The sequence below is a fragment of the Arctopsyche grandis genome, chromosome 1 (genome assembly GCF_051622035.1).
Source record: "Arctopsyche grandis isolate Sample6627 chromosome 1, ASM5162203v2, whole genome shotgun sequence".
In the NCBI taxonomy this organism is placed as follows: domain Eukaryota; kingdom Metazoa; phylum Arthropoda; class Insecta; order Trichoptera; family Hydropsychidae; genus Arctopsyche; species Arctopsyche grandis.
Genome location: NC_135355.1, coordinates 15146698 through 15168635, shown reverse-complemented (window position 1 = coordinate 15168635; position 21938 = coordinate 15146698). Strand labels below are relative to the sequence as shown.

At 31.7% G+C, this 21938-nt stretch overlaps 1 protein-coding gene across 1 annotated transcript in view; it reads right to left on the bottom strand.

Annotated features, from left to right (window-relative positions):
* LOC143913525 (RNA-binding protein 24-like) overlaps positions 1 to 21938 on the bottom strand; it is a 54016-nt gene that overhangs the window by 3409 nt on the left and 28669 nt on the right. Inside the window, exon 4 of the mRNA XM_077433376.1 lies at positions 5294 to 5357. Coding sequence (XP_077289502.1) covers positions 5294 to 5357 — 64 coding nt within the window. The remainder of the gene's footprint in view (positions 1 to 5293; positions 5358 to 21938) is intronic.

Sequence of the window (21938 nt, the reverse complement as noted above, 5' to 3'; positions counted from 1 at the left end):
TTCTGGCGAATTCCAATAACCTATCACACTCATCACAACAAAAATCAAAACCAATCTGTATTAAGATGCAAAAAAGAAGTGTTATGAAACTACAAAAAAAAAGAAAAAAACCTAGAATTATATATCAAAGAATATAATAAAAATAAATAGGTATGCTAAAATAAATAAAAAAAATATATTATTACGTTGTGTTGCATTTCCACCGAAGGAATAGTTCAATATACCTACTTTTACACACACGGATATAATTTATATGCATTACCATATTCATACATTTATACGCGATTTAAACAAAACTTATATGTAAAAGTTTGGGTTCAGGTTTATAGCCTTACACGCAAGTTGCAATGCAGACATGTCTCGATGGAAACACATCTTAATATTTCTATTTGGTGGTTTGCAAATGTTGAACGGACCAAATGTGCGTTATTAAATGTATCTGCAGACGTACATATGTATGTATGTGTATATATGTATACATCACGCGTTTATTATTTTGGCAGTGACCACACGGAACTATGACGTCAATGACCACAAAAAAATGTCGCACGTACAAAATATACAGATACTGTATTTTTACTCTATTTTTATATACGAACGCGGATATAAATTGATGAACTTACTTAAATGGAACAACTACTTGCGTATTTATGTACATACCTACGTACATATGACAAATTGACATATTTATTCAAGAGCTGATGGTCTAATAGACTCTGCTATATTCGGTAGATAATTAAAAACTTCGGCGTTAACACAATTAAGTGCCATTAAATTCACCCCATATTACAAGGAGGGGAAAAAGCCCCTCGTTAAGGTCAGGAAATGGGCAACAATTTCCTACACATCCGGTTTTCAAAGAACGGAAAAACAATTCTCGTCGACACTATATTAAATCGCCCCAATCTTGTTAATCAACGTGAAAAACAAACTTTCAAGATTACGATATTTTGATACACATATGTATGTACGATGATAAACAATATACGATAATTTACTTGAGTGTAATTCAATTTCATTAGAAGTGTTTTATTCTGTTTGTTTTACAAGTACATACTTACAAATATCGGAAAGTTGTCAAGTTGAAACAAAGTGCTATTTTCTTTTCAGGCATGACAACACAAAACCTAGTAATTGTAACGCCCATTGCCGACAATGGACATGTTTTCATTACAATTAGTGGTAGGTGTCGCGTTAATGGATTACCCTACAATTTTCCCACTTTTCAATCAACTGATGGTATCATCAAAAACAAGGAAATTCAATATTATTACTGTATTTAAATTGATAACCAACGTCATAAATATAAATATTTAATTTTAATGGCAATTAGAGATGAATATATGAGAAAATTATAACGCCATTTTGTTACTATCAGTCTGAGAATATTTTTCTTGCTAGTCGCTGAGACTAGCGCGGACGCCTGACCAATCACAAGACAGGATTGAGCTTGACTCCGCCCATCTCAGTTCGTAAACGCCCACAAGATAATTTACAAATTTTCTGCGCAAACCCCAAATTTGATTGAATCCAAGAGTCTAAAGCTATTGCATCAGTTACAATATTAATATTATATGTTTAATAACGTACGAATTATATTATACATATATAATACTAGAATGTCTATAGGGAAAGTCCCCATTGAAATAAGAAAAATAAAATTTATTAAAAAGATTTTAAAAGATGAGCCTACTATGTACATATATACACATTATGTACATATGTATATTTTTTTTTGCATAAAAAATATATAGGCACATAGATATTTTTCGTAACTACAATATGCACGTAAATAATTGGCAAAATATTGACGCAAACGTGACATCACTCAACACAAAAATATAATAGGCGGTGAATTTGTAGCAAATATAATCTGAAATCTCAATAAATATTGATTTCAAATGATTCAAAAAAAAAAAAAATCAACACACAGCAAACCATCGTGTCTAAAGCTATCGATAAGATATTTGTGATATCATTAACATCTTCGCTTCATAGGTTGTAAATATATCTATTATTAGAATTGTTTTGTTGATGTTTATTGAACACCAAAAATACAATATTTAAAAATCACTTCACGTATTTATTGTAATTAATGTCATGCTTAGCTACAAAAAATCCATAAAACATACTATATAACAAAATTCAACATACTCCTTTAAAATCTACATATATATCTATAGATATGATAGATATTATAAAAAATTTAAATATGGTTTTTTCCAGGGCTGTGGAGTCGGATCAAATATTTCCGACTCAAAACTCCGACTCCAACTTGAACGACTTAAGATCGACTTTTCTTGCTAAAATCACTAAAATATTGCCAAATTTATTGAATTATTGGCAATGTAAATAAAAACATTCATATTGTGTGTGTGAATTTCATACACGAACAAATCAATTTAATAAAAAAGTATGAGACGATGGAAATAGTTGGTTTTTCGCTACAACACATCAAAATATGTACGTGCAATTCAACGATTTTATTTATAAGTCATTCGAATTCATGATTTTTATAAAGGAATTATTAAATTTGAATTTAATAGTGGATTTACTTCAATAAAATTGGAGATTATAGTTGACACATACCGTAAGACTATTAATTAAATAAAATAATAAAAACAGAGCCGGAGTCGGTTGATTCTTTAGGACTCCGACTATACAGCCCTGGTTTTTTCTAATGATTTTTTAACAAATCACGCTCACTCTGTTTTATGTAAAGTTCAAAAAAACAATAAAATCAAACCGCACAAAACCTATAAAAAGGGTGTTTTGTTTTTAAAATATGAAACTAAGCATAAAAAATAATTTTAATATCGAAAACAGCATAATGCAACCGTCAAAGGAGAATTCATCAAATTAATGAATGTTTACATATTTGACTGTTGCATATTTTTTTCCCCTGTATATTATAGTTGCTTAAAAAAGCCAGCTACACTACACAAAAGAAACACTCTATTTCCAATATATTTATAATGAAATAATACCGTTAAAAAAATACAATACGAATATATAAATCGTTATTGCACCCCTCCACCAAATAAGAAATCAAATACAAACGAACATGATATATCTAAGCAGAATTTAATATAACGATAATTACACTAACCACGTTAACCCTTTTAGCCGTTTTAAATTTCCTGGTAGGTAATAAAAACATTACTAATTTTGAATACACGTATTTGATAGATTTTATAGGATTCATACTACGGATAATGTTACACTTAATTTTTAATTCTTACAGATATGTACAATACATAAATTTCGAGAAAATTATGCATAACATTGAAATTAATGAGTTAAACATGTTAATAAATAAAGTTATTTATAGGTATACCAACTACAGACAAATATATTAAAAATGTAATGAAAATATTGAGGAAATATTCGCGATTCAGTTCAAATTGAATATGTCCCTTTGCATATAATTGATATACATACATATAAACAATACCAATTATCATTAATTTTATTACTAAACGGTTTTAAAATGTATTCAAAAGAGTATTTACTTAGTTTTTAACACTTCTATTGCATTTTGCTACAGATTATTTGCATCTCTGGAGATTTTGATTTTGATTTTCTGTTAAAAGACAACAAATCAACATCTACTCTTCATCGCGTTAATTATGATAAAATACTATGTATTATATATGTACACTACAAACTATGCAGTAAGTTAAATGTGATTTTTTATTATTATAGATAATATGTTTAAACAGCAATTTTAAAAAATTAAGTTTTAAATATAATATAACTAGCGATTCCACCACCACAACATTGAGACGATAAAATCTGCAGCAAACACTTGGGACAAGAAAGAAAATAAAAAATAAAATAAAAACATTCAATTGCCTAGTTTCGGGTTATGAGGAAACGCGCACAGAAACCACATGACAGTGATAGTAAAACAAAAGCACTGGGGCATGGTGAGCGTTGCCTTATATCAACATTATGGGCGATATTTTCATACACATTTGCAATTTAGCACACTTCAATATGATACAATTCATATAAAAAAATTGAGAAAACCTGTGTAGACAAATTTTATCAACACACGTAAATTACATATCGCCCATAAAATTGCATTAAAAACATATTTTTTTTAATAAATAAATCACGATAAACTCAACGATAAAATAAATTAAAAAAAACTAAATGGTAACAAAAAAATAAAATAAAATAAAAAAAAAAACAAATCAATCCCACTCTCACGCTTTTAAATATTTATTTATAAATATATATAAAAATGTATATATAGATATAAAATAATAATAAAATTGATATGGTTGTATATTTTACATTTAGTATCGAGCGCGTTGCTTCGTCGCGTTTGGCGGCCATATTTTTGTCAGCCATTTGCTTTTCTGCAAAATGAAATATATGCAAGAGTGCTCTGAATAGCCATGTTGTGGATGATTGTTGTTGTCGTGGTGGGCAGAAGACAACGTGTGGGCGATTCGTGTCTTCACAAAACGCGTTCTTACTCATTAAATACACACACACACACACATACTTACATATACGAACATATTCTTTTCAGAGAGTTTCAGACCGCTCGCCAATGACACTTGCAATGTGATATGTCGTTTTCAGTGCGCCTTTGTGCCGTTTCCAAATAACTCCACTCATCTTTTGGGTAATTTGATATATGTAGATATGTATAGATATTGTACATATTTCCCTCCAACCCAACTACAAACTTATTTTAATACATTTTCACAATTTGCCGCATTGAAGCGATCGATTGTGTGTTTAATTCGTGAAAATTTTCACTTTCGCAATGCCGGGACGAGCATGCATGTGTCATTGGCGTGTCTGGTCGAACCAGGTAGGTCAATTTCAATCATTTTTACTGCATTGCATTCCACGTGTTCATTTTTTTTGTTACTGTAGCACAAGCGCGATAAAAGGCGGGCTCGAACACACGAGTGTCGAGCACTTATCGCAACTGTTGTGACCTGTTTCGGCGAAAAAATGTACATACATACTAGGTATATCTACGTACAATATACATATCATAATGCATTTGTTGTACAAATGTTATTGTTATTATCATCATCGTGCACACCTGCGTCGCACGCTCATGAATCAGTTAAATAAAAATTTGTCGACGAGAAAGCTCACAATATCTCCAATGTTTTATCATTAAAAACGATGACACAAAAATAAATGTATTGCAAGGTAATTTTTTGTAGCTTATATAAGTAATATTACTTAATAATGACAGTGCTTAATTGTATCAATAATAAACACAAAAAGAAAACAAATGTAAAATCGAATCTATGCTTACCCGTATTGACTTGGTAGTACTGTTGGATAACCTGCCGCTCTTATACTAGTCGTAAACGGGAAACCTGAAACAAAACATTTAAACGGATTGTTAAAAAAAAATGAGCCATTATGAAAATTTAAAACATTTTTACGTACTAGTTTCCAACAATCCAATAGGATTCTTCAACAGATAATATTAGATATTTCTTTAGAACAAATTTCAATAATCTGAAGTAAATCTGAATGTCGTAAAATAATATAATATTTTATTCAAAGGGGTATATAATATATAGCCAGCAGTATGGTTCGGTGGTTGCGTTTATGTTTAGCACCGAGAGATTACTGGGTTCGATCCCGTGGTAATCTTTAATGCTGCTGGTTCGACTTGGATATTTGTGACTCCAAGTCGGTCGTTTCTTTTCAGAGTTTGCAAATTTATCTGATTTTCATTGTTGAATCGGTTCCTCAAATTGGCAAAAATCATCCTACCCGCTGTCACAAATATCTGAATTTGATTTATGTACAATATGTAAAATGTTAAAATCCATAAATGTACAAGTTAAAGTCTATAGATGTCTCAATGGAATAATTAATTAATTAAATGCTAATTTCGTGTTCTTCAGCCTCTCGAAATACAGTGATTTATGTAGTAAAAATGCTGCAATGTTTGTAATTAATTGTCTAGGAAGGTTCATAGTAAAAATAAAATAAAATAAACTGTTTAATGTATCACTGGTGGATGAAATTTGGAAGAAAAATTTCCAGAGCCATCACCTCTTTTAGAACTCATTTCAGAACAGTATTAAAATTGATTTTATACTAATATAATAATGGGAAAACACACTTGCCCGGTGTTGCTTGGGCTTTTTTGTTTGAGAACCTTTTGATTCCAAAATCGAAGTCCTTCAAAAACCAGTCTAAGGGCCGGGCCGCACCGTGCGACTTGCGAGCGACTTGGTTGAGGGCGACCAGACCAATGCATGAAGGTAGATGGGACATGCCACACCCATCAACTTGTTTGTCGCACACATTTCCATAATTTTTTTTGGGTCGCGCAACTAGTTGGCCGACAAAGTTGCACGGTGCGGCCCGGCCCTAAGTAAGAGCCGGGGCAAAGTTCCAGGGCCTGTACTACTCGAGGGGCCCTGTATCAGGTCGTCCGACTGACTGATATTAATATTTTATATTATTCTACATATGTACATAAAAATACATGCACATATTTATTTAATGCTAAATGTTAATTATCGATACACGTGTATTTTTTTTTAATTCATGTATTTTTTCCTCTATTTTTTTCTGTTCTTAATCTGTTTAGTGCACTTGTCGCTCTGGAGCGATCTGTTAGGCGAGTGTGCATGACTAATCGATAAAAAAATAAATGTGAAATCGTACCTACCTATATATTATATCAAACTTTCTTATTCAAAATAGGTATATTTAAAAAAAATAACAAGCAACATATACGTATTTTTTTAAATATTTCTGATAGATTTTTCGCATATTAAAAATATAACTATAAGTTTTATTTTTATCATAGGGCCCGAAATCATTTTTCCGAGGCCCAGGAATCCTCTCGGCGGAGTACATAATTGTAAACCAGATTTAATGTTTCTACATAAATTGAAAAGTCTATATTCATATGTACATACAAATGTACATACGTTGGACTAATATATAACTTACAAATAAACATTTATCTATATAATTTTTGGAATTATGATTTTCAAACAGGATTGGATTTGAATTGAAGTATTCAAAAACAAAAACGTTCAAAACATTTTGAATTACGAGTTTTACGGGGCATGACCAAATTTTTAGCAGTTAATTGTGAGATTTGCAAGAATTCATACTCTTCCTTTGAAATTACCGTCGTTTACATTCAATCCAAATGTGGAGTAAAATTGGCCACGCAATTTTTTTGAAACCCCTGCACAACATGGTGCAGTAATAATTTTATGAATTTGGGGTATACCATAGATTTATTTATACGAGCATCTATTGAAAAACTACGACAGTATAAATTGAATGGAAATAAACAAGACGAACAATTGAATGTGTCAAATACATGTACTATGTAGATATGTATGATGCAACAGCTGCATCGACCAGACAGCTGCCTTCTTCTACTTACGAATAGGTCCAGCTTGGAAGACGTTATTTATTCGGTCGGACACATCAAGGGACATACTTTCACCAAGATAACAAATAACAACCGGGAGACGATCTATTCTTGTGCATGAAAAGCGTGAGCTTACGACGGCGGCGGATAAGTATGTAGAGCATCATTTGTCTCAAAACGAGTCCCGGTCTAAATCTGTGGAACGTTCCCGATTCCAGATTTACAGATAACACTTTTCTAAGTTACGCAACCGACAGACGGAACAGAATATTAAAAATATGAAAAAACTCTTATTTTGAAATTTATGATACCACCGCCGAGAATATTGCTCAAGTGTACACAATTTTGTACGTAAAAATAACCTTTTAGATTATTTTTATCAACTATGTAAGTGGCAATTAAAAATTAAACTTTTTCTACCTATGTATATATTAATGATATATGTATTTATACTAAAAAAATATATTTATGTATCTATGTTAAATTTTTGATTATTTCTGCAATTGATTACCTATGTATAGGTACATGTACCTTTAAGTGTGCCAAAATATATTTAAAATTTGGCACATATTATCTTTATTCAAAACTTAATACACCTATGATATGTCTTAATGATACGTGTACAATTTAAATCCGACCTATACGTCAGTCAAGTTTATCGATTAAATTACATATGTAAATTTAAATGGTTCTCGAATATGTATATTAGAGAAATCAGTTATTCCATAATTTAGTATCAATAATTCAATAATCTCAGTAATAAATATTGAGTTTGGTTTCGATATTTTTTTCTAAAGATAGTCATGACTTCGCGGAAGTAATTAAGCTTTAAATTGAATTGTTAGTATCCGACGCCAGTTTTTTGTATTGTTTTGTTTTGCATTCAAGTTATTTAAAGATGGGTCATTTAACAAACACTTTCTTTGATTGGCTGCCAAGAGACCGGTCACTGGAGATGTAACAACGTTTAAAATTGTACAATTGTCAACGTTAACAGCTTCTATTTGGAACCGCGAGAAATAGTTTTAATTTTTACAGACAATCCATTAACCGCGAAAGCGTTCTCTTGCATCTGCCAAGAAGTTTGCTTTTCCGGATTGTGTGATCGAATTGGAAAATTTCTCCAACGTTTTTAATGTTCCAATTTTTCTATAATTTTCAATTTAAAAAATACAAGTAGACGTTAAATATACACTATATGTAAATATGCGTAAATTTCACGAGCATCGTTTTGATAAGCGCCGTTATTGAATGCCGGCCAAATATACACATGTATATATGTACCTATATATGTATGTTTGTATGTATATGTATATGCCGATATTTTTCATTATTTATTTTTTGCCGTGTTTTTTATTTTGTGACAGTTTGAGCGCTTAGAAATAAGTATAGGCCACGAATAGAAAAGGGAAATGGCTCACTAGAAATGTTTGTCTCACTGCAAATGACGCTTCAACGTACCCCAATTCGATATAATGCGTCCGTTACACTATATTTTGAGACACGTGTATCCTATAATCTTTTCTAATAATAATTGACTCAAAATAAAATAGTATTTTAAGTGAAAATTGATTTGAATATACTTGAATGTACATAATACACACATGCTTACACACGAAGCTGGATTTAAGACGATCGAGGTCCTCAACTATGTATTACATGTATGTAAATTTAAGACACTTTTGGAAATAAGCGTTATTCTGAGCTAGCAGTTTCAATATTACTATTAAAAAGTATTATAAATATCTACATACATACTTTTATGATTTATGAGACCCTGAGCTAAGCCCAATTATATTATGAATAAATTCGGACATGTTTACACATGCATAAGTATGCATGTATGTATGTATGTACCAGCGGTGTGCGGTGAAATTCACTATTTTTGTCGTACAGCCTTACTTAATGTGCGCGAGCAGGATACAAGTGGAACAGCCTGTTCCTGTACGACAAAAAGAGAAAGAATTTCACCGCACGCCACTGGTATGTACATACATACTTATGCATGTGTATGTATAGACATTTATAATACTGATTTTATTTCATCATCATCTACAGCCATTCACTATCCACTCTTGGGTGAAGGCCTTTCCAACACCCTTCCACTCGTCTCTGTTTTGCGCAACTTTCATCCATCTCAGCCCACACATTTTCCTAATTTCGTTCACGCATCTTCCCTGCGGTCTTCCTTTTTCCATTCAAAAATTATTTTGTCCACCTTTCGTCCATTCTTCTAGCCAAGTGGCCCGCCCATTGCGATTTCAATCTCTTAACTCTATCCACTATATCCACAACCATTGCCATACGTCTCACCTACATATTCCGTTTCCTGTCTTTCCCCGTTATGCCAAGCATACAACGTTCCATACATCTTTGAGTGCATTGAACTGTGATTTTATTTTAGGCTTGTAAAAAACATTCATTACAACTCATTACGTTGGGCTTTTTTCCGAATTACGTTATTTAGAAAAGTTCAGTTTATGTATACATATTTAATATAATATTAATATACTTAAATGTATATTAAATTCCCATTGGTACGCACGTATAATTGAATTATGTATATGATATGTAGTATTCATACAGCCGTTAAAAGATAAAAATCTGTACAAAATAATAAACTATAATAAATGCATAATCGGATATCGTGCGCTTCACTAAATTATTAAAAAAAATTATTTAGATGAGTTTTAAATTATTTTTTAATACCTAGTTTTTCTATTGTGTTTAAGCGCATTGTACATAAAAAAATATTTTAATATTATATTATTCATACCGGAACGATTGCCGTAATGATAATCGTTACGAAAAATGCCCAACTTTTATTTTACCTATACATACATAAATTGTTTTTAAATGTGAAATTGAATAATCCTTGTGGAAGTCTTCGGCAAATCTACTTGTTTTCGAAATACGTACATATGTACATACATATGTGTATGTCAATTTGTTCAGTTGCCTACAGCGCAGTTATTACAGCTGGATTAAAAAAGCTTCAATAATGCAATAAAGAATGTTAGCATTGTTAAAAAAATCATGCGCTATTGCGAGATAGAAACGCAACGTAAAAATATTACTCCGTTATTTAAATTCAATAATTTATATGGAGTGAATTTCAATTTTGTCTCCGACAATGCGTCGATGTAAGTGTTTATATTTACACGCGGATTGGACTGGAAAGGAGCCAAAGGCGGAGAACGTCTCCGGTTCTATCTCGTCGCAATCTTATTAGATAGTTTCCGCCGTTAGAAAGACCAAAAAAAGACGATGAAAATGCCTGCGTCTCTTCGCGTTCTTGTTGGGATTTAAATGACGCGCTGCTTTGGGCCTGGTCTGAGCCTGGCTATTTCAGGACCCTGGCCAAAGTCTCCAGCGGACAGAACGAGAAAGATCGAGGAAACGGTTGACAAACATGAGCCGTCTCAGATGCGAAGTTGCACAAACAGATAACTAACGAGAAGACAGCTCTGAACATATATTAAATAGAAAATGCGCGTTACACATTAAAACTTTTATATTTATGTATGTATGTACATACATGTGACATTGTGCCGTTTTTTGTTTGGCGTAAAAGTAATACTTGATTGGATTGAATTTTTCGTAAGATTTAAATTACCGAAGTGAAAATCGATGTGAAAATTCAATGTTGCTTGATCGGCCGAAGTGCGTGCAACTCACCTAAATTATGTTCATGTTCTATTCACCTATCAATCTGAACTATCTCATGTCAAATAAAATATTCATGAAATTATTGACCGATGGACACAATAAGCACGTCCTCACCCAAAACTCTTTTTGAATCGGCGTGTGGCAAAAACCGCACTGATTAATGTATTATAATAATTTCATTGACTTTTCACATTTTGAGAAGATCTTCAAAAGCGTTTTCAAAATAAATAATCTCAAATAAAATTATATCGTCATCGTTGAAAACAAAATTTGAAACTAAACCAAACTAAAAAACAAATCCACGATGAAATTTTAATATTCTAGATAATTCTAAGGAAAAGTCAACATTTTCCACGAAAATTTTCATCGATTAAGTGCGCGCTGACTGGAATTGACAAGCGCTTTGTCTCATTTTCATTTTTTTGAACCAAACAACGATCGATTTGTGCGCTAGCTTATCGTCAAATCGGATCAATATAAAGCATAAAATTTTATTCGTTTCTAAAATAACTACAATAAAACATAAATGATATTAAATAATTATGTACATCAGTGATGATATATACATATGTAGATATGTACAAATATACGCATACATATGTACAAAAATACACACATATGTTATATTATAATTTAATATTATTATTACAACACTTATTTTTTAATGCTTACGTTTCAAGATAAGTGACGGGCAAATTGCAACGTGATCGCCATAAGATTTGTGTTTCAGCTTTTCGAAAACAACATATTGAACGTCTTTGCGAGGAAAATTTAATGTGTTCAGGCACTTTGACGAGATTTTCATAATTTGGAAAATAACACTTTAACGAAAATTTTTGATTAATTAAAAATAAGAAAAACAATTCCTACTTATGTACCTATGTACTTAAAATTTATATCGTGACGTCCAAATAGATTCAACGTTGTTTGATGCAGATATATACATATGTATATTTTTACTTTTATTTTTACATACACATATGTACATACATATATACCAGGAGGGCTTAACAGGTAAACCCCAATGCGTCTTCTTGACTAATTACAAACACCGATATACAATTTATAGAATAATTTTAACAGAGCAGCATAGAGACATCTATGGATACATTTTTGATAAACTGACATTTTCGGAGCATCCTTTAAAAACCCCAAGGAAAGTGGACAGATGATCTGGTGTCATTTGGTGGTGGTTATATGGTATGACGGTAATCTAATGGTCGTTATATGATTTTATAAATTAAAAACCCATTCAAATGTATCAACAATACAACTTGAAACACAATTACAAATTATATATGGAATATGAATGAAAGTGATTCTCAACTGATGTCATCTCATCTGCAATACACAAACAAAAACAACGTTTATTTGTGACGGTACATATTAGAGTAACCGCGACACTAAGTCCTTTTTAAATTCGATGTTATATCTTGCATAGCTATAATATGTATATCGTTGAAGAGAGCAAAATGGCACTCCATACATAAACTAATTTTTCAATAATACATAGAAGAATCAAGTTTTTAAAATTTTCTTAGAATAAAAATCAAATTTTCAGTCTGAAAATGACATAATTTGCAGCCTGTCTTAAATTACATCAAGATTTGATGATTTTTAAAACCATTTATAATATGCCACCAATACAAGCAATGTACATATGTGTTTTATATATTATAAAAAAATGAATTTATTGTTATTTTTATGTACATACATACATATATTTCAATGGGTCACCGCATCAAAATTTTACCCTAATTTGGATCGAGCCTCAAAAACACTACGAAATCCTATTTATTATGTATAACGCAACAAAATAAATCTAAATTATCGTTATACGTTTATTTACATAACTCTTATTAAAGCTCCCTATACATGCGTACAATTGCTAACTTTATAAACTATGAAATATAAAAAATCTTTTCTTCTGGATTGGGTATCACTTAATTATCCATCACATTCGTCTCGCAATTTTTTAATATAACATTTATCATTTCCACAAACAGTTTAATGAACACACAGATACTACTGCATTTATCTACGTATATATCTATCAACATACATACATATGTATGTATATAATATTCTTACATACATTTGATAAATCATACAATCAACAATGAGCGATGCGCACGATTTACTACGGAAGCCGGAAAAATAATGACAATTACAATAATGAAAAAAAAAACAACATATAGAATAAATCCGTTACGATATGGAGATACTAAGATTAAAATCGCATTATAGATTTAAATCAGTATTGTGTGTCGAAAATGCTGGACACGGGTATCGTGCCGCGGTAGGGTGACCTCCCAGTCTCGCCGGTTATTGCGCAAACGCGACCGATTCTCCATCCCATATCTATCAATACTTATCCCTTTACCTGCTTTCACTGAACAGATTAGTTATACCAGATAGCACTGCTCGGTCGCATGCGAATGATTGACCCAGAAAATGTGTGGATTGTGGCGGCTCTACACCGATGAATCACCACCGATTGACCTTAGGTGTCCACCGGACAACCCTTACATTAAAAAAATCGATTGATAGAATTCAGAAATTATGAAAACATTGTAACGTTGACAACATGTATTTTTTTTACAATAAATGGCAGTTACGCTTTGGTAGATATATCTAGGTACAGTACATATATCGAGTTCATATATTGGGACTTTCGTAATTCCGGTGTCGTTTCGTATGGCTTCCTTAGCTCGTGTCGAGTGCTCGAGTAACAATATGTCGAAAAACACTGGATTTAAGGGGTTGGAAACTGAACGGACATACTTTACGTACGAACGTCCTTAAATACAAATTCTCAAGTGAACTGTAGTTATTAAGGGATGGCTGCTTATTTGAGAAAATTCAACCTCGATTTCCTCGAAATCAATTTCCCTGATTTGATCCTTTTTTTTTAAACATAGAATTTTCTTTGTCGTTTAATAATTTGAATGTCCTCAATAAGGACTATAACAAAAAAAAGGAATCCTATTATAATAGTTTTATGATTTAAGTGCATATTTGTTAGTAAAATTAATAATACAGCTGAAATACCTAGTATTTTTCATAGCTCCTCCATTGGTTAAAAAATTTGTATGCGGTTCAAAAGCAGTAAGTTATCGATAACTGAACCTATGGCTATTTATGTACATACATACATAAATACAATACGTTATATTTTTACTTTTTGAACACCGTTAGTCCTATCGAACTGAAACTTAGTATCGGTTACTGAAATTGCTATCGACACTACGTAAATCGTAAACTGAAGGAGGTATTATATTTTTTTTAAGCAATATTTCATTATTTTATTATGACCTTTTAAATTATTTTAATCTTCTTGAAGTAATAAATATATTTGAACAAAATCCGACAGCCGGAAGTAGAACTTTTGTCTTGTGCAAGTTTCCATACATTTGCGCTCAATTTGTATCGAAAATGCTATCATAGTATTTCATAATGCTGCCGGTATGTGTGAATGTGTCTTTACGGTTTAATATTGAATTTTGTTTTCTGTCCTTCTTATATTCCTCAAAAACATAGATAAAGTCATGGGTTTTTCACATCCGAATTTTTTTATTAGTGTAAAATTGAAGGATTTTTGTAGGTATAGACATTAGACTGGCGCCTAATCTCGCCCGCACTATAATCGCCACCGGTTACAACTCAAACATAAATAAATAAATAGAGCCCCGACTGGTTGGATCTGCAAGTCTATATTTAGTGGAAGAACAGAGACAGCTCCTGGCCTCCCGGTATCTTTGTCCAGAAACCTCAAGATCGTTCCACACAATTCCGTTAATTACGCTACTAAAAATAACGACACGCGCGAGAGGAAACGATCCATAATTTGCGGTCTACTTCAATAAGTATTCCAAATTAATAATAGGAATGCAACAGATTTTGTTTCAGAAGGTTGAAAATCATATTCATGTTGTAGAACCGATGGCATCATCCAATTTCTGTAACAGGATTACAACAACAACAAAAAACTTCATCTATTGTTACTACGTACATAAATTAAATAAATATACTAATAAATACGGTTCCCGGAAGAATGCACTGAATACTGCACTGGCTCAGTTTTGAAATATCCTAATTTTCAAAGGCGCTCAAAAGAACTTACGCAACAGAATTTCATAAAAGAGGATTAGCACCCTTGGATAACATACAAATACAACTTGACGCTTTTTTGTGGAATTATATTGCGTTAGGTCTTCTTAAGCATCTTTGAAAGTTTGGATGTCTCGAGAGTGCGGCTCTCTTGAGTGTATTTATCCAATCATCAATAAATGCATACATCACTAAATTCATTTTTAAACCTAATAACAAGTTCATAATATCATATAATTATACCTAGTAAACTGTATGGATGATTATCTTTTGCTATGGATGATTATGTTATGATTATCTTTTGTTATGGACGATTCTCGATAGACTTTAAAATTAGGTGTGATTTATTGTCAATTTATCTACAGCTATTTACACATGTAAATAGCATAATCTGTTTTTGGGGGTCTAACTCATTCCACCAACTTGCAATATCTCAAGACTCTTTTTCAATATGTCTCGTATATAAAAAACATTTTTGTATACAATATAAAAACAATATGTGTAAGCAAACGAAAAGTTGAAAACACGAGTTTCGAGATATTGCTAGTTTGAATTTTCAAATATATATCCCTTACCTAGAATATTCCTTAAGAATATTCCTCTCCAGAAGTTTATTTATGAACACGTTGAATAACAGCTTTCCAGAATTTTTAAATTTTACAAAAGTTTCCGGAAACCGACTGCATGACAGCAATACGTAGAAGTGCGACAAAAAGTACTTATCACTGAATAGGGCAAGCAAGATGCTTTGTAAAAATAATAATTAATCAGCCTAGCTGATTAATCAACTTTTTTCACACATACTGCAATATGAAAAATGACCTATTAGAAAGAATAACGAAGCGGTAGTAAAATAATGAAGCGGTAGTAAAATAGTAAAATAATTTTGAAAAGCGGATAAATTTTTTTATAATTTCGTATAATTTGTAAGAATTTATCATGATACAGAACGTGTTTTCCAACTTAAGCTGTTTCCGAATTCCAAAATTCGTTGTTTTTGATGTACATTGTATATACAAATTCAATTCCATGCGGGACTGCAGGTTCTATCGGGATGTTGATTTGGATTTTGGGAATGTGCACGTCACGCGAATCCGGGCACAATGCGCGACTCTGTATATAAATAAATATAGACGAAGTGAAGTCGTTAGTAGCGAGCGTCACGTCACGCGTTCTCTGGTAAAAAAAAACTGGCGATCTGGCTGTCAGACGTATGGCAGCTGGACGCGTGCCAGCCCTGGCACGAAGCACGAGTACTCGGCCCTGCGCCGCGATTAACCACTAATTAGCACCTTACCAATAGCAGTAAAAAAGCAATTGATAATTGACATTAAAGGAAGTCAGAACAAAGAAAACATTTGAAAATTTCACGATATCTATAATATGTATGTAATAACAATAGATGAAGTTTTTTGATCAGAAATTCCAACTCGAGATTTTGACTGATTTGAATTTGAATTTGAATTTAAATCGATCACTGATCGCGTTTTCATAATATAGAAAAAATGCGTATGCGGGTCTGTGAATTTTCCTATCCTCAGTAGATGTAGATGTCCTCTTATCTTAAGTTTTTGGATTATATTATCTCCTAAGCCGCTCAACAGATCAGATTGAATTTTTACTTTATTTTACATGCACCTTATAAGTACTAGTATTTTAAAAATATTTTTACCTTAGCCAAAAGTAGAACTTTTATTCAAGAGGATCGAGGTTTTTTATCATAAGAAGTCTGTAATGTGTCAATTATCCATTCAAAATTAAAGTTAAAGATTTTATTACGATTTTTTTATGTCATTATAGTCATTTCCTGCAGTATCTATGTACATACATATATTCTGGATTAAATAAGAATAAATGAAAGTTGAAAAAAAGGTTTACTCAATAGTATTTAGATATATCCGCATCCCGCGCTTTTTTATAGAGCGTGGTATAAATTCGTACCTCGCACTTGAGAACCGTACACAGTGATTCGGATTTATCCGCACTTCGCATCTAAGGGTTAATATGTCATATGTAAAGTTCCATCACCCGGAAGTGGCAGTTTACTTTTTTATATATCATATAAATGATTTCTAACAGAATTTATTACACTTCGAGAATATGATGTATAAAATAACAATTTAAATATAGCCTGAGCATGCAGCTATACACATACATGCTTATGTATGTATGTATGTACTAATATAAAGGCATTAGGTAGGTACTATACATCTACATAGGTAAATGTACATACATACATATGTATATAAGCGATCAATTTTACGAAAGGTACTTCCACTATTTGATTATTACATATGGTAATTATCGATCGCTATTAATGCAAACATTTCATATTCACGTTTTGAAAGGATTGGACATAAAATATGTAACACACTTTCATAGAAAAACAGCCGATAGTAAATCGAATCCATATTAAATGTATGCGTATCTAACTACGCCTAATTACACAATAGATAATAAATTTTTAAATAGCAATTCGTAGCCATACAGAAATATGTATAGTATGATCGACATCACTCAATTGAATTTAGCAATTATCACGCGCTTGTAACAAAGAAAGTCTGTGACAAAGAGAGTGATGTTTATAAATATTTTCCTACATTGAGATTTTCAAAGTGGTTGAAGGAAGTGTATGGAAAACAACATCAATCATCGACTACGGGGATTTTGGCCGTTTCAGTTCAACTTCTGACGAGACAGCTAAATATACCCACATTGTATGTATGTATGTATGTATGATATATAGGGGTTCCAAAAAACCACCCGAAGGAAAAAGCTGGTTTCCGGTTTTTTTTTTCAAATAAAATGCCGGTTGACCGGCTTTTACCGGCTTCAGAAAATTAAGATTATTTTGAAGTTTTAAATTTTTATTTCGAAAAAAAAATGTAAATATATATTATATTATGCAAAAAAATAATTGCTTATAAATTAAATTAAGTTATAAACATTTTGAACTTTCATAAGATCATTATTACATATACACATATTATTATTACAAATATCACAGCTGTAAAATGGCAGATCCTGAATATGCACAAAAAAAGTAAAAATTAAATGATTTAAATAAAAAGAACGCGCAAACACTACAAATTATGGAAAACCCAATTTGCCGAAATTCTGAAAGGCCTTGTGTAAGTTATTGAAACTACTTTCAATAATGTTTTCTTGGTTTATGACCTAGTCTTCGTCTATTACTATATCTCAAAGCCACCGCTAAGTGCCGTGCTGTTTTCTTTGCTGTTCAAATAAATATACGCCTATTCCCTAAGACAGTTCGGATCAAATACACATTTTTTCTGATCTTTCATAGAAATTTAAAATTCATAATTGTTAGTTTTGAAGAAACAAACATGAATTAAAGGAAACCTTAAAAAGCCGGTTGATTGAGCCAAAAAAAACCCAGTTTTTGATTTTTTGAAAAATAATCAAAAAGCCGGTTTTTCGGTTTCGGTTTAAGCCGGCTTAGAAGCCCTAGTATTTACATATATACATATGTAGCTGTAAACAATAAAAATCTCTTTTAAAATTTGAATGTGAATAAATACATATGTATGTACATACATACATATGATATATATTAGAATTTAGCATCTGGCTAATGATATTGTATATGTATAATAATATTTTTCTCTTATATCCAGTGCTTGAGTTGAATCGCTTCCATAGCTACAATTTACAAATATTTACGTCTGCTGAAACCGCTGTTTGGTGCTAAATTTAAGTGAACAACTTGCAGTGAATAACCTCTCGTCCCCGCAATGAATTTCTTTGACCAAATTTGAAAGAGAACTTAAAATCGCGACAACAGCTTCGAGTGGTGAAAAATTGGGGTGTTACATTTTTCATTCGTAAAGTGTGCACTAATTTTCCTGCTAGATAAGCCCCCCCGTTCGACCATTATCTCCAGCTTACGACGTGTTAAGTTCCGGTGCACAAAAATAATACTAAAGCCAAATGGCCCACTTTAGAAGACGAACACGCTTTATCTAAACAACCGACGAAACATACTTTGGAATTAAAATACATACATAAAATACACGCTTTCCCATTTTCTGCATAGTTATTAGCTCTGATAAAATTTTAATAATAATCCACGAAAATCAACGGTCATATGACAAAAATACAAATGACAACTTAAATGATTTCCTTGGTTGTCGTCAATATATAAAAAAATTATTCATATGGTGAATTCAACAGAATTTTTATAAAATTCACACTTGTACATATATTAATATTGAAGCGTTTGAAGTTTTTCCACTTTGTGATTGGTTGCCTTTCAAAAATTTAAATGAATGAATAATTTATCTTTAATTTTGTGTTGTTTACTTTAACTATTCTAATATTTACAGCCACACACTAGTGGTATGCCGTGACTTTCAAAACAGGGGATTTGGTACGGACAAAAATATTTTTAATTTTTAATTATAATAATCATTCTTGAAGTGAAGAGTATACTTTTCATTTTTGTGCTAGCAGAAATATCCGTAGTAGCCTACCTTTCTTAATAAAATCATATTTGCATTCAAAATCCAATCCAATGATTTGTCGAATAATTGATGGAGGCGAATATGTTGAATATATATTTAAATTATTGAACAGTTCAAGGCCTCGATATTTGTTTCCGCGCGTTCCGCACTGATTCGTTCTGAGGGAATCATTTTGCGAGCCGATTCCCTTGCCATATTTGTACTCAAAAAGTTTTGTGTCATTTTAATAATACAACAAAAAATAGTCCAGTAATAATATGTTTGATTGACACAAATCAGGATATTCTTAGTGAAAATTCCATAAATGCTTGAAGAGATGAGTGAATTAAAAAATGTTTTGTCTTCGACCGAACGCCTCTATGTACACAATAATTTGCCAATACCACGAAAGGAACAGAATTGAGATGGCGAGTCCACGCAAGCGAACGACGCGGCGGACCATACCATATCAATTCACTACCGATTACGGTTTCTGAACTTAGCTTATCCGAGTGAACAATATCAATATGGAACAACAATATTTTAATATTTTGTGTTAGAATTGCCGGAATTTTAAAATCTTAGGGGAATGATTTTATAGGACTATCCTAGTCCCCCGAGTCCAATGACAGCACGACACTGCTACACACTTATTATTTATTAATCAATCTGCTATGTTATATAATATCAAATGACATATTTACCCAATAAGATAATTATACCAATAATATCAAGTCAATTTATTTCATTACACACATGAATGCGTATATTATATTTTAAATTACAACTCTTATATTTTTAATTTACATATGAGCCGTTATATTTGAAGTGGTGGAAGTCCAATTTTCAGTACCACAAACATTAATTCACAAATTGTTATCACTTCTTTCAATTCGATATGTCCAGAATCTCGGAAAAGCGGAATAAACTTATTACAGGCAACCAGTTTTTTTTTAAATATCGGAAAACGCATAATATTAAATTTAATGTTTTGTAAAATATTTCTCAAAATGAAGAAAAGTGGACTAATGCCACTTTCAAATATAACTGCTCATATATTCTATACGTAGGTAAACATATGTATATATGTAAATTCATATATATGTATGTATACCTACTCGTTACACGCAAATACACATATGTACATTTGTACATGTACAAAGAGGGAGGTTAAAAGAAGGGTGGCAGTTAAAGGGAAAGGTTAGACTATAGTAGATAATGTACAAATATAGTCACGTAAATAAATTAGTATAAGGTAAATAATAATTGTAACACAATATTTCAATATTAATAAAAATATCAATTACAAACAAAAACAATTACACAAATCGTGCAATCAAAATATTGTGTTCATAATAAATACTTATTTAATGAAATGATTGATGAATTTCATTTTATAAAAATGGCATCAAAATACAAACAATTTGAGTGGTAGGTGTACGGTTCATACATCATATATATAAAGACGGTAATCTCTCTGTGTGTGTGTGTGTGTGTGTGTGTGTGTGTGTGTGTGTGTGTGTGTGTGTGTGTGTGTGTGTCCTAACTCTCGCCGAACATAATGAACGAATCGATAAAAATCGATAAATTCATTTTTCGACGAGACGACTTTGTAAATACACATCATATGTATGTATATGCACGTAATTTGTTATGTGTAATAATAATATTCAACGTTACGAGGTCAATGACCGTTTGTGTATAATCGGAAAATATTACATTTTGTTAACTTTAATTTACATTTTGTTAACGTTAACTTTAAGAATTGAAAATTATTAAAAATAAAGAATTGAAAACTATCTATGAGAGTCTACGAAAATAATGGTTCCGGTTCCGGATTTTTTTTTTAGTTTTATACGGGTATATAATAATTTTATACCCATGCGATGATGTTTCATCGGGCTATTCACTAGTATAACATATTCTTACTAAATATGTCGAGTGATACATAAAAAAACGGGTTTCCTTTTATTAAAAGAGAAAAAAAAAACAAACACAAATTTGCATATTAATTGCCACGCATAGGGCCGGACTGCACCGTGCAACTTGCGAGCGACTTGGTTGAGGGCGACCAGACCAATGCATGTAGGTAGATGGGACATGCCACACCCGTCAACTTGTTTGTCGCACACATTTCCACACATTTTTTCGTGTCGCGCAACTAGTGGGCCGACAAAGTTGCACGGTGTGGCCCGGCCCATAGGGATTGTTTATACTCGTATGCACATATGTACATATGTGCATATAATAAGTAAATACAATCATACATACAAACTATTAATTTATGTAAGCTATTA